This window comes from Perognathus longimembris, chromosome 3 (assembly GCF_023159225.1).
Source record: "Perognathus longimembris pacificus isolate PPM17 chromosome 3, ASM2315922v1, whole genome shotgun sequence".
Taxonomy (NCBI): Eukaryota; Metazoa; Chordata; class Mammalia; order Rodentia; family Heteromyidae; genus Perognathus; species Perognathus longimembris.
In genome coordinates this window covers 117265667-117288902 of record NC_063163.1, presented here as the reverse complement: position 1 = coordinate 117288902, position 23236 = coordinate 117265667, and the positions used below count along the sequence as shown (strand labels likewise).

Sequence of the window (23236 nt, the reverse complement as noted above, 5' to 3'; positions counted from 1 at the left end):
GTGTGGTCTAGTGGTAGAGTGCTTGCCTCACATGCGTGAAGCCCTGGGTTCAATTCCTCAGCACCACATATACAGAAAACGGCCAGAAGGGGCGCTGTGGCTCAAGTGGCGGAGTGCTAGCCTTGAGCGGGAAGAAGCCAGGCACAGTGCTCAGGCCCTGAGTCCAAGGCCCAGGACTGGCAAAAAAAAAAAAAAGAGCAGGCCCTGGAGGTGGGCATGGTGAGGTGGTGTACCTGTAATCCCAGCACCCGGAAGGCTGAAGCAGTAGGATCATGAATTGGAGTCTCGCCTGGGTTACGTAGTGGGACCCTGTTCCAGAATAGATCTGTGGAAGCTCCTAGGAGAAGGTGGCAGGCCTGGAGAGGACATGGCGGCTTTCAGTTTTCCCCTGTGCGCCTCATCTCCCCCCCTCAACTTCTTCGCATCTCACGCTGTCACCCTGGGCGTCTGCATCCTCTGGAATATTGTTTGAGATAAACCAGTAGTAGCTTCTCAGCTCTTTGAGCCGCTCAAACCAATGAATGGAGCTCAAGGAGGCGCTAACGGGCGCTCCGTCGACTGCCGGTGGAGCAGCGCAGGTGAACCGGCAGGACCTTGAGGCGAACATCTGAAGTCAGAGCCAGGGCGGCAGCCTGAGACCTGCCTCTCCGCATCAGGCTTTCCAGCGGGGGAACTGATCGCTCCCTGCGTCACAGCTCACTTGTGCTGGGGTGGGAGGGGTCTCTGCCCACCAGCCTCAGCCTTCGTCAGGGCCCAGGGCCCGGCTGCTGCAGTCGTCCGAGTGGGAGGCGCCAGCGGCTTGGCACAGGTGGACGGATTCGAGGAATATCTTGGAGTGCATCAACCGCGCTCCCAACAGAAAACAGCAGCCGTGCTGGCTGTGTCTCAGTGTGGCAAAGTGGCTGCAGAGGTGCCGGAGAGCGCCACAGGCACATGCAGGCCAAGAGGGGCAGAGACGATAATCACCCAAAGCGCTGTCCTGTCAGCCTGACACATACGCCGCGAACACACACACAGAGGGGCTGTTCCTTACAAACAGTGATCTTAAAAGGAGAAATGTCAAGAAAGGTATTTGAAGAAATGAAGCAGAGATCATCATATTCACGTTTGAGTTTACTGTGCTCAGCACTGTCCTAGGCAGTTAACCTGAGAAAAATTACAAAACAAGATAGCAACGAGGGAAAAATATACTCTGCACTCTATTTTTCAAGCACTTCCGTGTTGCTTCTGAAAGCATTCTTAGGTCATCTGGGGGTGTCTGGCCTCCCTCTTTCTCCGTGCCCCCCTATGTGCTTGCTAGAGCCAGCCCCTAAGGACCAGGCTGCTCGGGGCTGGGGTCCCGTGGGAGGGAGGCCTGCGGAGAGGGAGGGAGTCCATGGATCCTGAGAACGGGGGACTGGGGAAGCCGGGGGGCTCCGGGCCCTAGGCCTCCATCCCCTTGGGGATGTGCTTAAAGTGCGAACAGCAGACCACGAAGCACAGTGCCATGCTACCCTGGAGGCCACCAGACATCACTTCTCCCCCTCGGCAGCACCGCGGGTGCGGGGCCAAGGGGGATGCCAGAGGAGGCACAGGGCGGAACCTATCATGCCCAAGAGGAGCGGGGCACAGGGGGGGCAGAGGGGTGCAGCCGCAGCAAGAGGGGCTCCTTGGTGCTTGGCCAAGGCCCCGGGGCCAGGGCCGGGGCAGCTAGTCGGGGACTGCATTTTCCCTGAGGGAACAAAGCTGCAGAGCAGAGGAAGGACATCCGGGGCATGCAGGGCCCTCCTTGCCCCCTGCACAGGGTGCCAAGGAGGAGGACCCCGGGGGCACCGCACAGGTGACACCGGGACACACCTGGCCAGTGTCCCCCGCTGGGGCCTGGGCACCACGCGCAGGTGCCCGGTCCAAGGAGGCGCCAGGGACTGAGTTCCGGCTGGCAGACCCGCCCAGGATCCCTGTGCCCGGCCCGTGGGGGGCGGGGGGGTGCTCTTTCCGGGAGTGGCGGCAGCGGCGTGGCCAGGTAGAAGATGGCTGGGGTGCTCAGGGTGCTCCCGGCTCACAGCCAGATCTCATCGCTGCTCCCGCTGGACACTCGGTAGATGTAGCCCAGCATGGGCAGGCGGATGAAGCCTGCGGGGTCAGAATTCCCCGGGGGCTCACCTTGGCGCCCCCCCCCCCCCCGTCTGTCCCCAGCCTCAGGCTGCTGGCACTGCACAGGGCTGGGCAGACACGCAGGCCCCTCCTCCCCCCTACCTCGGCTGGTGAGGAGGCCCCCGGTCTCCGCTTCCAGAAGCTCCGGCCGGCTGCTGTGGCGAGCCATGGGCTGCTCCGCTGGCTTCCCTGCCGGGCGACAGGGGGGTGGCGCCCAGTCCCTTCCTCCCATGCCCCAGGGCCTTTTCTTTTCCTCAGCAGCTCTCGTGGGGCTAACGGGCTTGGGGGCGAAGGGCGGGGTCCCGGACGTACCTCGGGGGTCCGGAGTGAGGTCGTTGAGCTGCAGGTTGGACGGGAGGGACATGTTCTCCCTCGGCAGGCGCACGTTGTTGAGCTTCAGGTTGTTGGAGTCACTGCGGGGCGGACAGAGGCGGACAGAGGCGGGGTGTGCTCAGGCTCCGCCCGACGCCCCAGGCCTCCCTCACCTCTGAAGCCCCAGGTTTGTGCCCATCCACCCAGCAGCGGGAAGAATTACCTAGAGACCAGAGAGGGGCGCCGGGAGGGGCCTGAGGACAAAGAAACCATGCTAGTGAGTCCCTGAGCCCACTCACCCTCGGCTCTGCCCCCCACGCCATTTCAGACCTGGGGTCCGCAGGCAAGGGGAGTCGCCCTAAGACTAGAGGTGGGCTCCCAGTGCCTTCTCCTGCCGGTAGCCTTACCACGGCTACACCCCGCAGATGCTCTGTCCCACGTCAGCTGGCATGTGGCACCCAGCTTCGCTTACCACCCTTGCTGTCACCGCCCCACCCCTCTGTCACTCCTCCAGCCCCCCTCGGCCCCAGTGCCCCGGCCCTACCTTTGGTCTTCTTCTCTTTCCGGCAGACCAGGCAGGCTACCAAGGTGCTGAAGCCCACGAGAGTGCCCAGGGCAAGCCCTCCAGCCACGACGATGCCCAGCAGAGGCACCTCCACCCGGGAGGCCCAGAGTCCTACAGGGGGCCCACCAGTTAGGCTCCAGATGTGCAGGACCCCCCCCCCCCCCCGCCCCATCGTGTGTCACAGGCTAGACGACTCGGCCCTCCCTGCCCAAGGAAGCTGGGACCGCTTATTCACAAGGAACCGCCCAGTGGGCGCCACGCTCTCCCACTCCTGTGCTGCGATCCCCGTGCCCGCTGCTGCTGCTGCTCACCGGGAGCTGGGAGCGAGGCGCTGGTGACACCCACATCATTGGTGGCCACCACCGAGAGGTTGTGTGGCAGGCTGCGGAGCTGCAGCTGCACAGTGTGGTTGGTGAGCCAGGGGTAATTCTGGGCATCCAGCACCAGGAAGTCAGAGGTATTGACAGTCACTCGCCCATCTTGGTCAATCCAGGTGACATTGGCAGGTGGGTTGGCGCGCACCAAAGCAAACAAGACAACCAGGAGGCCTGGGTCCTGAGCTTCCTGATACTTGGCCCCAACCTGGGCAATCTCTGGCTTAACTAGTACAGAGCAAAGGACAATCAGCTCTCAGCATAACTCCTCCTGCTCCGACGTTTCTTCCCAAACCTGGGTGGGAGCAGGGAGTCCTGAGCCTTTCACAAGGGGGCATCGCGGGACTGGATGGCTGCGCTTGCCACCGAGATGGCCTTTCACAGTGAGGAAGAGTATAAATCCAGGCAGGTGTCTGGATTTGCATTCTGGCCTGGTCTCCCGTCCTTGGGCAGACTGCTTAACCTCTTGGTGTCTTAAGTTTACTCCTTTGTAAAATAAGCTGATGCCTCACATATGTAAGCTTAGCTACTCAGGAGACTGAGATCTGAGCATTGAGGTTCAATGCCAGCCAGGACAGACAAATCCAAGAGTCTCATTATCTCCAATTTACAAGAAAAAAAAAAGTAGAGGCATAGCTCAAATGGGAGAATGCTAGAAAGCCAAGAGAGAGCTGGAGGGCCTGAGTTCAAGTCCCAATACCGGTGCGCGTGCGCGCGCACACACGTAATTCCTTCATAAGGTCATTAGGAGGGTAAAGTGAGTTATTCTTCACAAGGTGCTTTAAGTGTTTGCTAAATGTCCTGCTCAGGTTGGGAACGCGGGGGAGCCTGTAATCTGAGCCTGTGGGGAGGCAGAGGCAAAAGAGGATTGGGAGCTTGAGGCTAACTGGCCTAAATAGTGAGCCTACCTAACAAAACCAAACCAAACCAAACCAGTCCTGCTGAGCACCTGCCCAGTGGCTGGCGCGGTCCGGGCGGTACTCACATTGCACGTTGAGGATGACAGAGGCATTGGCTGGCCGGCCACTGTCTGCGTCCTGCAGGGAGCAGTTGAGCTCACGCTGGGCCCGCTGAGCAGTGACAGTAAAGGTGCTGGTCCCTCCAGAGAAGGCCTCCCCACCCGCACTGAGCAGTCTTGAGGTGGCGGCCTCCTGTAGCCGTCCGTCCAGGTACCAGGCCAGTCGAGGTGTGCCAGGGCCGCCCGCCACCCGGCAGGTGAAAGCATGGCGCTCATTCTCCCGAAGTGCCCTCTCTGCCCAGGTCTGCCCATCAATTTGTGGTGCCAACTCCCCCCAACCTGGAACATAGCAGGCGGCCTCTGGGAAGGGCTGGGAGAGGGCGGGGTCCCATTCTGAGACCAGGACCAGGTTGCTGCAGAAGGGCAGCGGGGTTCTCTCACCAAGGACTGGTTGGACCTAGACTAGGAGGGTGGGGAGGGGAACCCTGGCCCCCCGGGCCCGGAGGGGGTGGGTACCCGAGGGAAGATGCAGGCAGAAGGGACCAAAGGGACTCTGGCTCCCAGAAGCACTTAGCCAGGGAACAAACCGGGGTGTACCTGAGCTGAGCAGGCCTGGCAGGAGCAGCAGCGCGTGCGGGAGCACGGCGGGGCCTGGAGGCAGCCCCATGGTGCCGGGGCTCCAGGCTGCGGTGCTAGCCAGGTGCGGGCAGGCCGGCCGCGCGGTTCCTCAGGAGCTCATTCTCCAAGACCAAACGCTAAGTCACGCACGGAAGCGGGCATGGAGACCCGCCCGGGGCGGCCCAGGCGCGGGCCGGGGCAGCCGAGCCCGAGGAGGCCCAGGCCCGGGCTGCGGGCACTGCGGGCGCGGCGGATGCAGAACCCAGCCCCGGCCGCGGGGACCGAGCCGCGCCCGCGCGCACGCGCCCCGGCTCCCGGAGGCCGCCCGGCCCGCGCCCCGCCCGCCCTCGCCGCGGGGCAGGGGGAGCGGCGCGGAGACGTCCCCGCGGCTCACCCGGCTCCCTCGGGGCGGGCGCGACTGCTCAGGTCTGCGGGGCGCCGGGGTCCCCGCCAAGGGCGGGGTCGGCGCCAGGCAGCACCAATCGATGCCCGCCCGGCCGCGCCCGCGCCCGCCCGCGTGCCCGCTCTCCCGGCGGGGTCGCCTGCGTGCGCGCCGCGCCGCGCCGGGCCGAGCCGTGCGTGGGGCGCGAGGGCAGATACACACCCGACGCGGTCGGTGGCCTGGCGGCTTTATTTGCTCGGAGTCCCCCCCGGGTCCACACCGCCCCCCGCCCGTGGCCGCGCTCATCGTCCGTTGCGGGGTCCGCGCAGCTGCCCCATCATGTCGGCCAGCATGCGGTTGCACAGCGCGGCGTAAGGGTTGAGCAGCACCAGCTGGCGGCGCGCGAAGGGGCTGCCCAGCCGCGCCGCCCGCTCGAAGTCCGCGCGGGCATCTTCGTCCCGGCCCTGCAGCCGCGCCAACAGCCCGCGCTGCACGAAGCCCTGCCGGGCGGCGCGGCCGCGGCCGCCGCTCAGCACCAGAGCGCGCTCCAGGTCCTCCAGGGCGCCTGCGGGGCGGGGCGGGGCGGGGCGGGGCGGGGGGCGGGGTCAGCGGCGCGCTCCCGACGCCGGGGCCCCGCCCACCCCCGGCTCTCGCGAGATTCTCAGCCCTGTCTGCCCCACCCCCCAGCACCTGGCCGACCTTTGGGACTTGAGGCCGGGAGGGATGGAGGCGTGCATCTCCTGCCTGCCCCGAGTGCCAGCTCTTAGTACCCAGGTGTTTATGGCTCACACTTGGGCCCTGCGCACGCACACAGGAGCCTGAGGATGGGAGGACCGTGGTTTGAAGCCAGCCCAGGTGGCAAAGTCCAAGAGACTGTCGTCAAGTGACCAACAGAATACCAGACTGGAGGTAGCATGCTAGCCGTGAGCAGAGAGCTGGGCAAGAGTGCACGCAGTCCCTGAGTTCAAGCCCCACTACCAGAGCAAAAACAAAGTGAAGGTGGCTTGGAGGACTTTAGAGTGATCACGTTATTAATGATTCTGGCCCATTGCCCCTGCAGTTCCACAGAGAAGTTACTAAGTATAAATCCTGTGCAGGGCCCTGCTCTGAATCTGCCCCCCCCCCTCCTTCCATTGCATTCTTTAGAACAACTGCTCTTTGCTGTGCCCTGATCTCACTGCTGTTCCTCATTCTCTTATCACGTTCATTATTGTGTATCTCATTTCTTTGGGAGGGGGTCCTGGGCACCAGAGCTTGACTACAGCTTCATTTTTTTTTTTTTTTACGGTCATCATATAAAAGACTTGGGCTGGGCCCCTGAGCTCTGAACTCAGAACCTCAGGCAGCTTAGCTGGGGTCGAGCTGTTTTCTTTTGGGCTCTGCTCCACTTTCTAGGCTCCTGGAGAGCTTCACCGGGCCCTGGGCAGCTCAGCAAGGAGCAAGGCCAAGCTTCACAGTTCCAGGACTGGGTTCCCAGGACCGGCACCAACTGTGCACCAACTGCCCAGGCTGTTGATGGGGAAGCTCTCAGACTGCCGTGTTGCTCAGCTTTCCTCTGCAGAGCTGGTCTGGAGGAACTTTCCAGATGGAATCACCCGTTCCACTCTGGAGTTTTGCTTTGTAGGCTGACTTCATCAGCACAGGACAGAGAAGCCTGGAAAGAGCTTTTAGAGGATTCTCTGTTGTCCTCAGAATGGAAGCCAAACTCTCCGGCTGGCGCTTTTGGTCTTCAGAACCCCTTACCCTACGACTCCTGTCACCTCATTCCCCAGTAGGTCTCTCTAGTTTCCATCTTCCCATCAGCCTGGCTCATTGGACCATGGTTTCTTGTTCTGGCCAAATTATCTTCAATGCAGTAGGTTTGACCCAGTCACTCTACCTCTAAAGCCTCCAGGTACATGTTTTCAAGAATCCAACCTGAGGCTGGGGATATGGCCAAGTGGCAAGAGTGCTTGCCTCGAATACATGAAGCCCTGGGTTCAATTCCCCAGCACCACATATATAGAAAATGGCCAGAAGTGGCGCTGTGGCTCAAGTGGCAGAGTGCCAGCCTTGAGCAAAAAGAAGCCAGGGACAGTGCTCAGGCCCTGAGTCCAAGGCCCAGGACTGGCCAAAAAAAAAAAAAAAAAAATCCAACCTGAGCTGTGTGCTTTGTGGCTCATGCTTGTAATCCTAGCTACTGAGGAGGCTGTGATCTGAGGATCATGGTTTGAAGCCAGGCTGGACAGAAAACTCTGTAAGACTATCTCCAATTAACCAGCCAAAAGGGACCTGTGGCTCAAGTGGTAGAAACTAGCTTGAGTGAAAAAGCTGACCAAGAGTGTGAGATTCTGAGTTCAAGCCTCAGTACTGGCGCGTGTGCATGTGCGTGTGCACACACACGCACATGTACAGAATCCAATCTCATCTTGACACAGAGTTCATCTCTACCTGGCCCTGCTCACCTTTGTCAGTTCACTTCTCCATCCTTCCATGTTGCCTGCCTGCTCTAGGAGCAGGTCTGCCTCATGCCCATCCTAACTATGTTCTGCTCTGAACTATGAGCAACCCAAAGAGCAGGTGTGTGTGGATGAAGAGTCCTCCTCTCAGACCCCAGCTCTGTCACTCTGGGCTGGAGGAACATGAGCACACTTACCTTTGCATGCTTCAGTTTCTCCATCTTTCACATGGATGACACTATAAACCTTTTAGGCTTGTTTCTACAGCTTCTATGTAAAGTGTTTAGTACTCCGCACATAGGAACTACGATGTAAACGTCAGCTACAGCAGTGCACTTATCTTTGTGTCCTCTGCCCCTTGCCCACTGCTAGTCCACAGGCTTTCATCAGCTCTTCCTTAAATAAAGGAATGGACTGCGTGTCGCGCACGCGCGCTAGAGTGTACCCGTGACTCTCGCTCCCCGTGCCCCTGCTCCTGCCAGCTCCTCTCTGTCCCTCCATCTGCAGAGTTCCTCGCCATGCCCCTCACCTGCCACGTCTCCTTGGAGCCGCCTGGCCTGGGCCCGGTTGTTGTAGGCAGACGCTCTCTCCGGCAGCAGGCGGATGGCTTGGCCAAACTTCTCCAGGGCTGTGCTGAGGTCACCGGCCTCGGCCGCCATCACCCCCTGCAGCTCCAGGACTTTCGACTGCTCCAGCTGTGCTTGCGGGAAGACTGCATCTGCATCGGGACACGCGGACGGGACATGGGGACATGGGGACAAGGCTTTGGAATCCCCAGAGCTGAGCCGGCGGAGGGTGGGCCATCGCAGGGCCAAGTGGCAGCACAGCACGGGGGCAGGAGACACCGAGGGGCCAACGCTACCCAAGTCCCAAAGGGACCTGGGAAAGGGCCCTGGGGCTCCCATGGCCAAGAGTAGTCCAGACTCTAGTTTGTAGGTCCATAACTTAGTCAAGGTCACAGTCTTTTAAGTCCTAAGTTACAGAATTTGGGGGTGAACCTTTGTCTTCCTGGCTCGGAATTGAGCCTGCTCTCATTTTATTCTACTACTCTGCCCCGTAAAGGCCACCATGACATTCCTAGGGTGTGAAAAGCACCCCGGATGTATCCCCTCAGCCTTTCAGCCTGAAGTTTCAGGAAGGCTTGGGTGTCACCTGTCTAGAAACAAGGGCTTCCACTGCTAGCAGTCGCTACGAAGTGCACTTTGCAGAAGAGGTAATGCAGTGCCGGCCTTGTAATACAAGTGCTAAGTAAGTGGCAGCTCTGCGTGCTGGGTCGAGACCAGTCAACCAAGCCACTATGCCCTCACCATTTGTCTTCCATTCTGTGGGAGATAACTTTGTTTTGACAAAGATTTGAGAGTTTAACATCACCCAACACAGTTTAGCTTCGGTGCGTGCCAAGATTAGAGAGGCCTGAGGGTTAAAGGATGGAGACAAACCCCGGCCTTCTGTTGGCAGAATGTTTCTTGCCAACTCCCCCACTGCACACTAAACACGAGCCAGCCTCCAACTCTACTGTCAATATTCCAGCCGGGAGACACAAGACCCCCCCCCCCCACCCCCCCGTACCTTCCTCCTCTGTGCCTGCGTGTAAAGCTATAGGCCAAGGTCAAGGGCTCACCTTCATCTTCATCCTTCTCTGCTTCCTCTCCCAGGTCCAATCCAATTACGTCTCCAAAGGGGGTGTCAGGGTTGAAGATGGCCTGCAACACTGCCTGATCATTTGGAGTCCCCATGGTGCTCCACAACAAAGTCCCGAGAAGGGAACTCAGGACAAAAAAGGTCAGTCCTGGGGCCGGGGCCGCAGCTCCCGCAGGCAGCTGATGTTAAAGGAGGAGGTTCTGTTGGGGGACCTCCCCCAGCAGTGCCTCCGTTCCTTGGCTCTAGTGTAAGTTCAACCTCTGTGGTCTGGGGTTAGTGACCCTGGCTTAGCAGAATATTTGCAGTGATTTCCCAACTGAACCCATGCTCTTGAGAAAATAAACAGATCCAGTCTCAGCCTTAAGGTGGAATGGAGCAAAGAGGAGGTGGAATGCTTTTGTGAGTCACAGGTTAGAAGTCATGGCTTGACTTCCCCTGGGCAAAGTAGGGATGAAGGACGAAGGGAACTATTCCTGTCCTCTCGAGCCTTTCCTCCTATCCAGCGCACCAGGTCCTGAACACAGGTCACTGCTGAGGGAGGAGGGAAATCCAGGTGAAGGCATAAGGAAGCGGCGAGAATGAAAGGCGGCCACAGAGGGGATGTAGTGATTCCATCTTTTCACTGTTGTGGACATCAGGGCCGGCTCCTCCCTCAGCTTTTGTCACTCGCAATGAGGACTCTACCACTTGAGTCACGGCTGCACTTCCAGCTTCTGCTGGAAAGCAGGCCCGTGGACTTTCCTGCCTGGGTTGCCTTCAAACCTCGATCCTCAGATCCGTCTCCTGAGGTGTGAGCCCCAGAGCCTGGCTCCTAATTCCATCTTAAAAGCATGAACGGTGAGGTCGATGGAAACCGGGCCAGGGGCCATGTCCCTGTCCCTCCCCCCTCAGCCACCCCTGCCAAGGCCAGAAGGAAGCTCAAGCATTTGCAGCAATAAACTTGACATGTTTATTAATTAAACTATCACTTAAATAAAAAAAAGTGCATAGAAAATAAACATGTTTAAAAACTCCTTTTTTTTTTTACAACTATGTACACTTTTTACTTTTACATTCAGTCTTTCGTAGAGAGCTTTCAGCATTATTATTTTTTGAACTATTAAAGTATTTTCCTTCACCCCTGTCACAGGGAGTTAACACTGATGGACTTACAAACATTTTCCTTTTTTTTTTCTTTTTTTTTTCTTTCTCTTTTTCTCTAACCAGAAGCTTGGAAGAACACAAGGAAAAAAAACTCAAAAGATGTTATACATGATAAAGTTGTCGAGAAATGTCTTATTTCTAGAAAAGAAGCTTGTCATCTGTTGATTTTGAAACAATTATTCAACTACCTGTATTTACTAAAGAGACTGTTAAAAGTTCAATAAAAGAAACACCACAAATCTATTTTCTTGGTTGAAAGACAGAACTAGAGTACCTCAGAACAAGATACCAGGAAAGCACAGAGCACAAGTTTCCCCTAAATGCAGGTGGTAACCCCAACATTCATAACCAAAAAGTAGAGAAACAAAGAGTACAGGTACTGACTGGCAACATTCATGAGCAGGAAAAATCCAGGTGACACCACTTCTGCATTGCTCTGACTGGGAGAAGGGTGGATTCAGCCACCTCCCCCCGGGGCCGGGGGTCCCCGAGTGGAAACCAGAGGAATGCTAGCCTGACGTTTTCCTGCTCTGCTAGCAACTGTAACACAATCCTTATCTATAGTGTTAAGAGAATTAAAAGCCATGGACTGAACTAGGCTTTGTTACATGGTGCATTACTATATTAGTTCCTATATATATCGTATTTATATTTATTTGAAAACCAAAACAAACAAAAAAGTTGCAAGTTTTCAGAGTGTGAGACTTGACTGGTATTCATGATTCGGCACAAAACCATCTGCTCAATAACCTTGTATTGCTTTTAAAATGAAGGAAGTGAAAACACAAAATTACACCCAGCCCTTTGCAATGACCCGCTTTTCCTTAAAAAAAACAAGTTGATTTCTATGAAAAAGAATCCCAAATCAAACTGTTGAACATCGGACAAGGTTTTTGACCTTTAGTATTTTCAGATAACTGATTGAACGTCAGTCCTTTAGAAAGATACATTCATTAAAGATGGTGTGTGTGTGTGTGTATGTGTGTGTGTGTGGTTACATTTTTTTTAAATGTTTTTTTTCTTTTTTTTAAATCACGGTGACTGCACGGTGCTCTGCGTTGGCCAGGGGGCTCTCGGGGTGGTGGTAAGCGGGGTCCTGGCAAAGGACCCTGGTTCTGGTTCAAAGGCCAGCTGCCAGGGGTGTCCTGTCCACTGTTGTTGGCCTAAGAATGGGAGAGGGCCCGTGTGGGGCGAGTGGGCAGCCACGGGGAGGCCAGGGGTCGACGCCATGCAGCTGCACTGGCCGCACAGCCGCCACTGAGCCACCAGGAGATGCAGCCACGACAGGTTCTAGCAGCAAAGCGGTATGGGAGCTGGCTCTGAGAACGGACCAGGCTCGCAGCTGTTACTCCTTGGGATCTGGGGTGCCCCGAGGGGGATTTCTGGGAACGGCCCCCAATTCCTCAGTCTGCACTTTGGTGCGGAGGGTCCCTTGGTCACTTTCAAAACAAAGTCAGACATAGTTTTGGAGACAGCCAGGCCGTGTTTTTTTTTTTTTTGCCTTCTTCCCCTCTCCTAGGGAAACCTCAGTTTGTCCCCAAGTTGCTGGCAGGTGTGCTGATTTTGGCAATGGACTCAAGGCTGAGCTGCGAGAGGGAGTTTTCTCATCTCTGTGGTTGACAGTCGGGGTGAAAGGCAAGGCAAACCGTTCTGCAGCTGGCAGGGAAGGAAAGGTGTGGCTTCCTTCCCTGTCCTCGGGGCTTGGGTTCTAGAAAGAGGATGAGGAGGGGGCTCACAGTACAGCGAGGCCTAGCAGGGCAGTGACTAGGTCTATTTAGCTGCGTTCCCCCCACCCTCGGACTGGCCTTTGGGTCTTTCTCACGGTGAATTCAGGACCCATCAGTGCATTAATCATTTCAGTAACAAATGCAGCTTAAGTTTTTTTTTCATTAAAAAAAATAGGAATACAAGGATTTACAAAAAAAACCTCACACAGTGCAATAATAAAGTAAACGAGACACGAGTGGAACCCCTCGGGCCACCGCATCTAGTTCATGGGAAAAGGAGGATGGGAGGCGAGGTCTGGGTAGACGGCTTCCCCCCCCCGCCCCCCCAGCGCTTCTCCACGATGACCAGGAGGCCTCTGCCATGCTGGCCGCAGTGCCGGGCTTCCAGCACGACCGCGGCGACAGGGACAAGGGGCCGGCAAAGCCACCAGACCAGGTCCTTAAGGTCTCAGGAGAAAAGGGAGCCCAGGCTGGAAGGCACAGCAGAGCCGTGAGTCCTGGGCTGAGTCGTATTGCTTTGCTAGACTTCCAGAGGAACGGGCTCCTGTGGCGAGAAAAGGGCGCCCACCCTCTCCTGGCACGCGCGGGGGGCGGGCGGGGGGGGGGCTGCTGTATCGTGAGTGGTCACACTGTGCTTCAGTTTCAACAGGCTGCCCCCCAGAGAGGGCGCGGGGATCGGTGGGTTCTCTGCAGGTCTGAGGGCTGGGCGGGCAGAGGGGAGGAAAGAGAAAGGAAATGACCTATGAGACCGATGGCGATGGAGGATGTCGAGTTGGCTGCTGACTCTGAAGTAAGGCAAGATGAGAGAGATGCGCAGGCCGCTGCCCGCCGCTCCGGCTGCTGCCAGAGGCGGGGGGTGGCGTGGGAAAGGAGAGAAGACACTGGCCTGTGGCGAGCCTACTGTGGCCCTCGGAGGGGCTTCCCCGGGGCGGGCGGGAGGGGCCGTGGAGCGGGGCGGCCTTCCTTCTCCATCATGGTCACTGGGGCACAGACAAGCTACACTGAAACAACAACGAAAAGCACACCTTCCAGGGGGAAGCTGGGGGGGGAAACCAGACCGGGTGTGGACAGCTGAATAATTTCTCTAACTTCATCCTATGAAAATAAAAAATTATTAAAAACCGATTTTTCTTTTAAATTAGGATAATACCGCGGTTTAAAAAATAGCCTTGTCATAAGTGCTTCTCCCTATGAAGTGCTTCTCATAGAAAAATATACAAAATATATTTACATTTATAAAACCTTAAATAGTAAACTGTAAACAGAACAGAGTAAAATCCAATGACTTAATTTAACAGGGTCAAGACACTCACTGTCTCGGGGGAAGGAAGAGAAAAAACGTCATCTGTGCAGCGTCATCGACCTGGCGTCGGGCCAGCCCCTCCACGCCCAGTGGTCTGGCCCCCAAGTTCTGGGCCTTGAAAGGATTAGTGTTCTGCCTTCAACTAGACATCGAGCATTTCAAAACCAAGTCTTCCTATGTCTAAACGAGGGGAGAGAAAGTTACCACGGCCTAGGTAGGGGCCCGGGGTCATCCTGGCTATCGGTGCTCTGGTGGTTGCATGATTCAAATCCTACTGAAATAATCTGTATCCTCTTCTAAAAAAAAAAAAAATCATGCGACACATATTTCTTTAGGACTCTCAGGGGAGTTGCACAAAACCTTCAGGTCCTGTCTGGTTCTGGCCAGCGGCTCCTGTCCACTCCCCCCCACCCCCCCAGTGCTTCCTGTAGGCCCAGCCCAGGCCCACTGGGGAGAGAGAGCTCCCGGGGCAGAGGACCCAGGAAGCAGGGTGGGAAAGCGACGGGATGGAGGACGGGAAGGAAGGTGGAGTGAAGAGAAGAATGGCAGAGGGAAGCCGCTCCTACGGTCAAGGAGGTGACTGGCTGAGATAAGGCTCACAGGGATAGGACTTCCACTTCCGGCCCACGGGCTCAGTGTTTGGTAATTAGTTGGCACAACCCCAAGACAGCCTTTTGACCAGAGGTGCCAGGGATCCTGTCTCCCAGCTGGAAGTGAACTCTCTCAGGAGGGAGGAGTAGGGAAAACCACCAGACCTCTGTCTGTGCAACAGATGGCCACAGGCAGGGCGTGGCTGGCAGAGCAGCAGGTAGTCCAGCAGGCCCTGGGTCCCGTCCCGCCCGGGGAAGGGCTGGGGGAAGGGCTGAGGCGAGGAAGACAACAGCTCTGGGAGGAGACGCTCAGGCCCCACCTCCCAACAAAACCGAACCTCTCTAGGCTCCTTCCAGGCACACTGCCCAGGACCTAGCTCCCCAGCAATTTTAACAGCCGACCATCAAGAGGGGTCCCCCAAGAAAGCCTGTCACGGATCTTTTCTTTGAGGCCTCATTTCTCCCTAAGACTCTGACCACATGTATGACTTGAATACGAACATCAGGGCGCTCAGCCGCGGAGGCCCGTCCACCAGCCCGCGTGGTCCTGGAGCGCCTAATGCGGGAAAGGCCTTCGGCACTGCTCGGCGTGGCCCTGGGTCCTGGAACTCGGGCACAGGGGGGAGAGCAGCGTTAGTTCAGGAACTTGCGGCATTTCTTGGCGCCACAGTTGCAGGGCAGCTTGTTGCTGGCGTCCTCGATGGGGAACTTGTAGTCGTAGGTGAGCTCCTCGCCCCGGTAGATCTTGCGCATGGCGAAGATGACAATGTGCTTCTGCCCATCGATGTTGATGACGCGCGAGTAGCAGTTAGGCTCACAGGAGTGATTGATGAAGCGGGCGGCGTTCCCATGCATGGTGGCATCCACGACTTCCGAGTCATCGATGCGGAACATGTAGCAGCCGATGCCCTGCCCACGGAGAGGAAGCGCTGCCTGTTACTTAGTCACCTCTGCTGCCGGGGATGGAACCCAAAGCCAAGGGATGTACCACCGAGTCACACAGTGATGCACACAGCCAGTCACACCTTGAAATGCCTAGTACTGGGACTTGAACTCAGGGCGTGGCTACTATCTCTTGGCTTTTTTTTTTTTCTCAAGGCTGCTCCTCTGCCACCTCAGATCTCAGCCTCCTGAGTAGCTAGGATTACAGGCGGGAGCCACCGGCGCCCCGTAGTACATAGCATTTTTGGGGGACTGCAAGGATCAAGTGGACAGCAGTAGTCCTTTTCTAGGACAAAACTCAACAACTGGGGCAGCCAAAGGGAGCCTCACCTTGCTGTCATAATATTTCTCCCGCTTGTCGGTCTGGATGGAACGGATGACGTTGCCGGCGTACTCAATCACCATCTCACCTGCATCAATGTTTCTCTTGCAGAAAAGACCCCGTCCATGGATGGGCGACCTGGGCCAGAGAGATGGAAAAGAACAGCCCTAAGTTTTCCACTAGGGTGAATTGTGTGAATCCAGAAATACATCAGCGAGTGGATCCTCCAAGTCTGTTAGCTTCCCAACAGTCACTCAAAAGAGTAAAAGAAGGTGAACTCGTCTACTTTATGCGCATATGTTGTGCTGACAAATGGCCAAATATTAGTGATTTCTGCATTCCCGACCCTACTGAGAGTGGCAGTACTCTTGTGTGTCTACGGATGGGGAAGTCCGTGTTCAACACACCTCACTGCCTGGAGGAGGGTCACTCGGCATTTGGTCTCTTCATCTCATTGTTCTTTCTACAATCTTAGCCATACCTGTAGACACCAACCGCCTCCTTGGAAGTCTTTTTTAAGTGCCGGAAACGCATGGGCATCGGCAGGTCCATGCTAGTTGCTCTCCTAAGAGAGAAGGCAGATTATTAGCAAATTCTTTTTAGGAAATAATGTTTTGAGTCTTGAAGTGAAGATTCCTAGAGACTATGAATACACTCCTTCACTATATGGCATTTTTTAAACTAGACCCTTTTTAAATACAGTTCTTTCCGACCACACCTGTGGTTACACAGTATCAGCAAAGGTTTCCGTTAAAGAAAACGGGCATCTTGCATCTGCTCAAATCTCTTCTACCTTACATTCCTCTCTTTACTAGCCAGCTACAGGGGATGCAAACTAGATTTGGTTCTTCCGAAAGGGGGAGGCTGTGGCCAGCGCACGGCACAGCCCCCTGAACTGGAGCCGGGTGGAAGGGAAGGACGTTTGTAATGACTGGCTCACTGGGGGCTCACCGGGCCGACTTCAGCTGCACCTCCTCCTCTTCCTCGTCATGGGGGTTGTACTCAGGAGGCTGTCGGTGTTTAGAAGCCAGGAAGTTAAACATATCAAATGCCGACTTCCTGGAGCCAAAAGATGAAGGTTTACATTTAAAGAGTGGAGCAGCACGTCAGACGCTGGCCTCAGTGGGAAGGTCCGGGGGTACTTGCCTCAGGTGGACCTCGGCCCTGGCTGAGCCGTGAGGGTTCAAGGGGGGATCGTTGGCCTCCTCGGGTTTGTGGAAGCGGAATTTGTAATTCCGACAGTGCTTGGCACCTGACAGCTGCTCGATCAGGAACACAACCGCGTCATGGAGAATCCCCAGCATCCTCAAGCCGTTCACACCTGGAGGGTCAAAGGCACGCAGACGGTGAGGTGGCAGGCGGCAGGTGGCGCGGCGCGGACAAAGTGCCCAGAGTGCCCGGGCCACAGGGCGGCGGCCGGCGGCTGCTCGCGGGTGAGTGCTATGAACCACTGGCCGGAAATCAGCATCTGACAGCAGCCGCAACCACGCCGGTTCGCATGCACCGACACCGTACCTGCTCACATAGGGTGCTAGGTGAGAAGTGCACGCTGCAAAGCCACTGACTCTCAGCTAGATGCCGTGTGCATGCAAAATGCTACCGCACTACCTCATTACATGCTTATCTCGACTATTCCGAAGCAGAATGACTGCTTTTGCCTTGTCTGTTCTGTTTTTGAGGTTCTGGTGATGAAACCCAGGCCTCGCACATGCTAGCGCTCTACCACGGAGCTCTGTGCTCCTAGCCCAGTCACCTATTTTGTCGGTGGGGCTTGACTTCAGGGCCTTGATTTTGTGGGCCTCTTTGTGCTCAAGGATAGGGCTCTACAAATTGAGCCACAGCACCACTTCTGGGTTTGGAGTGGCTAATTGGAGTTAAGAGTCTCACGGGACTCTTCTGCCTGGGCTGGCTTCACACCATGACCCACAGATCTCAGTCTCCTGAGTAGCTGGGACAACAGGCAGGCGCTATCAGTACCTGGCTAGCCCATTCACTTTAACAAAAGGAAACCTAGTTTCAGAATTTAACACAATCAAAATCATAGCGCTATTACGGCAAGATCTGACCTTTGTATTATGTAATTCTACACACAATCCCAATTTTATTCGTAAAAGTCCTTGTGTTCCTCACTTGTGCGCTCATCGGTATGAGAGGAATTCCAGCATACTCCTAGCTTTCCCGTGTTGTTACAAGGTGAGCAAAGGCAGTCATGTATTTACTAGCTACTCTATTTTTACTCAGTCTCATACTATTAGTAGTATTTTAAATTTATTTATTTGATTATTATTATTTTTTTTTGCCAGTCCTGGGCCTTGGACTCAGGGCCTGAGCACTGTCCCTGGCTTCTTCCCGCTCAAGGCTAGCACTCTGCCACTTGAGCCACAGCACCGCTTCTGGCCGTTTTCTGTATATGTGGTGCTGGGGAATCAAACCCAGGGCCTCGTGTATCCGAGGCAGGCACTCTTGCCACTAGGCCATATCCCCAGCCCCCTGGCTTCTTTTTGCTCAAGGCTAGTACTCTACCACTTGAGCCACAGCGCCACTTCTGGCCATTTTCTATATATGTGGTGCTGGGGAATCAAACCCAGGGCTTCATGTATACAAGGCAAGCGCTCTTACCACTATGCCATATTCCCAGCCCCTTAAATTTAATTATTTTGCCAGTCCTGGGCCTTGGACTCAGGGCCTGAGCACTGTCCCTGGCTTCTTTGTGCTCAAGGCTAGCACTCTGCCACTTGAGCCACAGCACCACTTCTGGCTGTTTTCTATATATGTGGTGCTGGGGAATCGAACCCAGGGCTTCATGTATGTGAGGCAAGCACTCTTGCCACTAGGCCATATTCTCAGCCCCAAATTTATTTTTATATAGGAAAAATTTGTACAAACCTGTCGGCAGAGAGAATGAAAGGTTTCCCAAACGCATCAGCTTTCTTTAAAAAAATGTACAGGACACAATATGCTAGACTACTAAAGAAATAAACATTCAGGGATGTAGCTCAGTGGCAAAGCGCTTGCCTAGCAATGTCCTGAGTTTGAGTTTGATGCCCAGTACCAGAAAAGAACAGAGAGACAGAGAGAGAGAGAAGGAAATGAACATGCCAATATGGGGAACGCACAGATGGCTTATTTGTTAAGACAGGATCTCACTAATGTTCTGCCTAGGCTGGCCTTGAACCTTTTTCTTTCTGATCTCTGCCTCTGAATTAACTAGGATTACAGCTGTGAACCACTGTGCTTGGCTAAAAATTATTTTTTGAAAAGAAGGCTTACTTGTTGTCGTTGTGGTAGTGATATCTAAGACTAACAAGGTGCCAGAACATTCTGAGCCAGGAATAAACCAACAGCGCTAGCCATTACCTGCAAATGATAGCTGCTTCAGGCGGGCATTTGACCGAGCTTCCTGGACTTTATCTGTCAATGACTTCCAGGCATCTGGAGGGAAAAGAAGAAAAGGATAAGCTGGAAAACACTTATGCCAGTACCTCTTAATATGCAACAGGCATTGTGCTTAGGATCCTACTGCTCAAACACATATCTTGTTAGGACAGAACAGCTTGCTGTCTTTCTTTTGTTTTTAGTAGCACTGGGGCCTTGTGCTCAACTTTCTTCCTCATAGCTAGTGCTCTACCACTTGAGCCATGCCTCCACCCCAGCATTTTGATGATTAATAGGTGGTCTCAGATACTTTTTAGCTGGTACCCCAATCCTAATCTCAGCCTCCCATTTAGTTTAGGATGACGGGTGGGTATAGAACGAGTCTCTTCTGCCTGGGCTGGCCTCCAATCCTAACTCTCCTTGTCTCTGCTAGGCATGCGCCACCAGCGCCAAGCTTTTTCCATGCCTACGGTGTAACTCACTCTGGTTTTCCTGCCTTCATTTCTCAAGGGCTGAGATCAGAAGCGTGTGCCACCATTCCTCGTTTTCTCTGTGTCTGGTTCTGGGGAAGCAAACCCAATGCCTTGCCCTCGCTAAGCATGGGTGGGCATCAAAGTGAGAACTTTCACCACCACCGCTGCTGCTCCCTGAGGGAGCCCTCCGTGCTCCGGCGCACGGTCAGCTTGCTGCCTGACAAGTAGGTTCTATGAACTCGAATTGTGTGGGCTCGGAGTATCTTTGTATACCAACGTGTCAAAATAAAGACGAGGAATGGGTGTAAATAATCAGCTTCTGTTTTTAAATTGGTCAGTACTCAACGTAAAGCTTCTGTGGTATGTCTTAACTTTCTTTGTCAGTCCTGGGGCTTGAACTCAGGACCTAGGTGCTACCTCTGAGCTCTTTTGCTCAAGGCTAGTGCTCTCCCACTTTGACCCACAGCACCATTTCTGTTTTTTGAGTGGTTAATCGGAGGTAAGAATCCCTAGCTGGCACCGGTGGCTCACGCCTGTAGTCCTAGCTGCTCAGGAGGCTGAGGTCTGAGAACTGTGGTTTGAAGCCAGCCCAGGCAGGCCAGTCTGGAAGTGGCGCTGTGGCTCCAAGTGGCAGGATGCTAGCTTTGAGCAAAAGAGCTCAGAGACAGTGCCCAGGCCCCGAGTTCAAGCCCCACAACCGAGGGGGGGAAAAAGTACCTTAGGGATTTTTCTGCCTAGGATTACTAGGTGTGAGCCTCTAACACCCAACTTGTCTTAACTTTTACTTAAAACATACAAACTAAATGAAAATGAAAAAAAAAAAAAAGGAAAACAAGAGCTTTACAAACAACTCTGAAAGGAGGAAGTGGCCTTGATCATCAGGCTGGAGGGCAGAGAAGGCAAAGCTGAACTCACGAAGGGCAAAGGCAGGAGCGCCTTCCAGACACAGGAAGAGCTGCGGGTAGGGGCTGGCCTTGGTTGTGCGCTGTGTGAAGCTGTGTAATCTCTCTCGGGGGCGGTACTGGGGCCTGAGCTCAGGGCCTCACCAACTTGCTAGGAGCCACGCTACCAGCCGAGCGTATGCGATCTTAACCACATCCCATTACACTGTCCCCGGAAATCTAACAGAGAGAATGTGGGACACATTCTCCCCTGGGACTCCTCCGTGGGACCTGGCTCGAAGCCTCCAGCTGAGTGACAGCACGGAGGTGCCGCCAACGGAGGGCTGACTTAATCCGCTCACCTTCAATACTTTCCGCACAGATCTGAAAGCCATCATCGCTGGAAATTTCAAAAACAAGTCCTTTTTTGGGCTTTTTCTCGGCAATGCTTTCCTTGCGTTTTTGTTCTTGCTGGAGCCAAAGCATCAGAGGAGAACTGAAACTGCTTTCTTCTTCTTCCACTGCCTTAGGTTCTAGGCCGGAAAAAAAACCCCAGCAGCCATATGGTTACAACAGTAAATGCTTCCTGCAGTGGAGACGGCTCCCGGCGCCAGGCCACAGCTGCCCGCCCCAGCCCGGCCGCTGGCCCTGAGGCCCGGGGAGCTAGCTGGCCCCTTCCACAGGGTCAACGTGAAGACAGGGCGAGGCCCTGTGCCTCACTCTCCTGGAGCTTCCCCTGGACTCACGACCTGCACGGCCATGGGCAAAGCCAGGTGAGCAGAGGAGGCGGGAGCCGCGCACACGCCGCTGGGGTGGAGAACGGTGGCCACAGAGCCATCGGTCTCCCGAGGGAGCACTAAGGGCAATAATGTCCCAGGCCCGGAGGGACGGGCGCACCAGCAGCCTGCAGGGACGGCCTGCCCGTGGCGCCGCCTTTTCTCTGTGTGCCTCTCCTTGGGACTAGGCTCGGTCTTTATCTGGAGCTTTCTAGTTTTGAATACCCAGATGTTTCCTGACTGAATTCACTAGGCTGGATGGAAAGTGCGGAGACACACGTGTGTGTGGAAGTCAGAATCTGTCTAACAAAATGAAGATGGTCCTTGGTTTCCCTTTGTGATAACTAGGGAGGAACTCCAAGTTTCACTACTTAAATGTCACCGCTATAAAGACCAGTACAGCAGAAGAGGATTTCCAGGCGTTATTCTGTGCCACCCCCTCGCCGGCAGAAGATAAGACTACAGCACAGAACGATTAATAACTGCTCTGCTTTATGTGAGCAAGTACTTTACTTCTTTGAGGCTTACATGGATTAGCACTGCTTTGGAATCTAGAAAGTTAGGAGGTTAAAGTCAGTAATTGTACCAATCCCTCTAGCTGTAATTCCCTGAGTCAAATCCATCAACCACCCACATACCTGCATTTTCTTGCTCGCTTGCTGGGTTCGGGGTTGCCGGGACCTCCGGGAGAACAGCCACTTGTCTGAATAAAGAAAACCATAGGAGGCAAGATCAGCTAGTTCTTCAGAGAGAAAAGCAGTTCACAATCTGCCAGGAGGGTGCTAGTTATATACCAAACAATAGGGAAGTGAACCACAAGACGTTTCATGTAAAAATCTGCTGAACAAACTCCACCACCACACTCCACAATGGCACATTAAGAGCCACTCCTCTGAGATTCCTTCCCGAACATCAACAGTAGTACCTGCTTGTAGTAGACTGTGCCCTTGAAATTCTTCTCATATCCGTAGAAGAATGAAAGAACACTTGTCAGAGCAGTTCTGTAATTTACTTAAATAAGGCTACCTGGCTCAGCTAAAAATAAAGGGAAGTTGTACAAGCCAGGAAACCACTATCTACTTTCACCTTCTAAAATTAATCCTGAAACAATCTGAATGTATATATAGCGATATACATTAACTAGTTAAAAAAATCATTGCAGATTCACACAATAGTATTGGAGGTAGTCACTATAAAAAGTGAAGGGTGTTAGCTAGGCACTAGTGGCTCATGCCAGTAATCTCAGCTACTGAGGAGGCGGAGATCTGAGGATTGTGGTTCAAAGCCAGACTGGGCAGAAAAGTCTGAGAGACTGTTATCTCAAATTAACCAGCAAAAGCTAGTCTTGTACACAAAAGAACAGTTCAGGGATGACAGTGCCTGGGCCCTGAGTTTATCAAGCCAGTATGGTACAAACAGTGCACTGTGCTGTTATATTTTGCTTTGCAAACGACCAGCATCCTACGAAACAGTCCGTCCTTCCTTCCTTCCTTCCTTCCTTCCTTCCTTCCTTCCTTCCTTCCTTCTCTTATTTTTTGCCAGTCCTGGCACTTGGGACTCAGGGCCTGAGCACTATCTCTGGCTTCTTTTGGCTCAAGGTATACGAGGCAAGCACTCTTGCCACTAGGCCATGTTCCCAGCCCATGTATTTTTAAAAAAGAGATCACTGTGAACAAAACAAAACCCAATGCAAATCACAAAGAAGAGCTCTGATATGAGCAGACAGAGTGGCAGTTAGTCTTCATGGATACGAGGCAAGCTCTCTACCACTAGGCCCTATTCCCAGCCCTGGGGGTTAGTCTTAGAAAACTAATTCCGGGGCTCACCCTCCAGGCTGGCCACACTCGTTCTGCAGTGGCTTCGGTGCTGGCTGCTCCACCCTTGCAGTGTCCTGCTGCTCGGTCTCTGTTCCAGCAGCCCTAGAACACGGTCGTTTGTATAAAGAAATCACCAGTAAACATGGGCCAGAATGGACATGGAGGTCAGTCTACAGAAGTAACCATCAGGACTGCTGCAGGGCTGCAGCAGTGCTCAACGGTCCTAAGTTAGAATGATGGTCACCAAGAGAGGACACAAGGGGCCCTTCTGGGAGCACTAGAAGCGTTCATACAAATGAACACATGTACACACACACGTGGAAAGTTTTGGCATGCTTACACATCACATTGCAACGGCAGGTTTTATACCAGGACTCTGAGTCCCCACAGCGGGGACCTCTGCCCGCCATACAGGAGCTTTGTATCGTCCCCTAGCAGCCTAAACTCCCAGCCAGAAAGCAATGGG

General features: G+C 54.5%; 3 protein-coding genes across 6 annotated transcripts in view; all 3 read right to left on the bottom strand.

The window, feature by feature from the left end:
* Positions 1–1095: 1095 nt before the first annotated feature.
* Positions 1096–5163, bottom strand: Tmem25 (transmembrane protein 25). 2 transcript variants are annotated; one of them, XM_048343934.1, is made up of 8 exons: positions 4940–5163; positions 4370–4681; positions 3322–3612; positions 2990–3121; positions 2669–2699; positions 2446–2546; positions 2236–2322; positions 1096–2112 (listed from the first exon to the last, which is right to left on the bottom strand). In XM_048343934.1, exons 1-8 carry the CDS (start codon positions 5007–5009, stop codon positions 2039–2041), a joined length of 1098 nt encoding a protein of 365 aa, XP_048199891.1. In that variant the 5' UTR covers positions 5010–5163; the 3' UTR covers positions 1096–2038. The 2 variants fall into 2 exon arrangements, with proteins under 2 accessions (XP_048199891.1, XP_048199890.1); XM_048343933.1 differs by having other exon boundaries at positions 2236–2325; positions 4940–5161.
* A 413-nt stretch (positions 5164–5576) lies between these two features.
* On the bottom strand, positions 5577–9565 carry Ttc36 (tetratricopeptide repeat domain 36). The gene is made up of 3 exons (XM_048343935.1): positions 9402–9565; positions 8310–8498; positions 5577–5907 (listed from the first exon to the last, which is right to left on the bottom strand). Exons 1-3 carry the CDS (start codon positions 9514–9516, stop codon positions 5645–5647), a joined length of 567 nt encoding a protein of 188 aa, XP_048199892.1. The 5' UTR covers positions 9517–9565; the 3' UTR covers positions 5577–5644.
* Positions 9566–13893: 4328 nt separating this feature from the next.
* Positions 13894–23236, bottom strand: part of Kmt2a (lysine methyltransferase 2A) — a 67632-nt gene continuing 58289 nt past the window's right edge. For all 3 annotated transcript variants that reach the window (XM_048343927.1, XM_048343928.1, XM_048343929.1), the window contains 9 exons: positions 22780–22872; positions 21592–21656; positions 20540–20710; positions 18806–18880; positions 16595–16769; positions 16400–16507; positions 15930–16013; positions 15457–15586; positions 13894–15093 (listed from right to left, as the gene is read on the bottom strand). In XM_048343927.1, the coding sequence (XP_048199884.1) occupies positions 14818–15093; positions 15457–15586; positions 15930–16013; positions 16400–16507; positions 16595–16769; positions 18806–18880; positions 20540–20710; positions 21592–21656; positions 22780–22872 (1177 nt within the window). In that variant the 3' untranslated portion in view covers positions 13894–14817. The remainder of the gene's footprint in view (positions 15094–15456; positions 15587–15929; positions 16014–16399; positions 16508–16594; positions 16770–18805; positions 18881–20539; positions 20711–21591; positions 21657–22779; positions 22873–23236) is intronic.

Bases quoted from the DNA above. Each gene is read 5' to 3' on its own strand.
- Tmem25 (XM_048343933.1), bottom strand. From the start codon at position 5,009: ATGGGGCTGCCTCCAGGCCCCGCCGTGCTCCCGCACGCGCTGCTGCTC. The intron at 3,613-4,369 runs GTGAGTACCGCC...GCTCTGTACTAG, and splicing joins TGTCATCCTCAACGTGCAAT to TTAAGCCAGAGATTGCCCAG. The intron at 2,700-2,989 runs GTAGGGCCGGGG...CTTTGTCCTCAG, and splicing joins GAAAGAGAAGAAGACCAAAG to GCCCCTCCCGGCGCCCCTCT.
- Ttc36 (XM_048343935.1), bottom strand. From the start codon at position 9,516: ATGGGGACTCCAAATGATCAGGCAGTGTTGCAGGCCATCTTCAACCCT. The intron at 8,499-9,401 runs GTGAGCCCTTGA...GTCCCGATGCAG, and splicing joins AGAGAAGGATGAAGATGAAG to ATGCAGTCTTCCCGCAAGCA. The intron at 5,908-8,309 runs GTGAGGGGCATG...CCCGCCCCGCAG, and splicing joins GCTCCAAGGAGACGTGGCAG to GCGCCCTGGAGGACCTGGAG.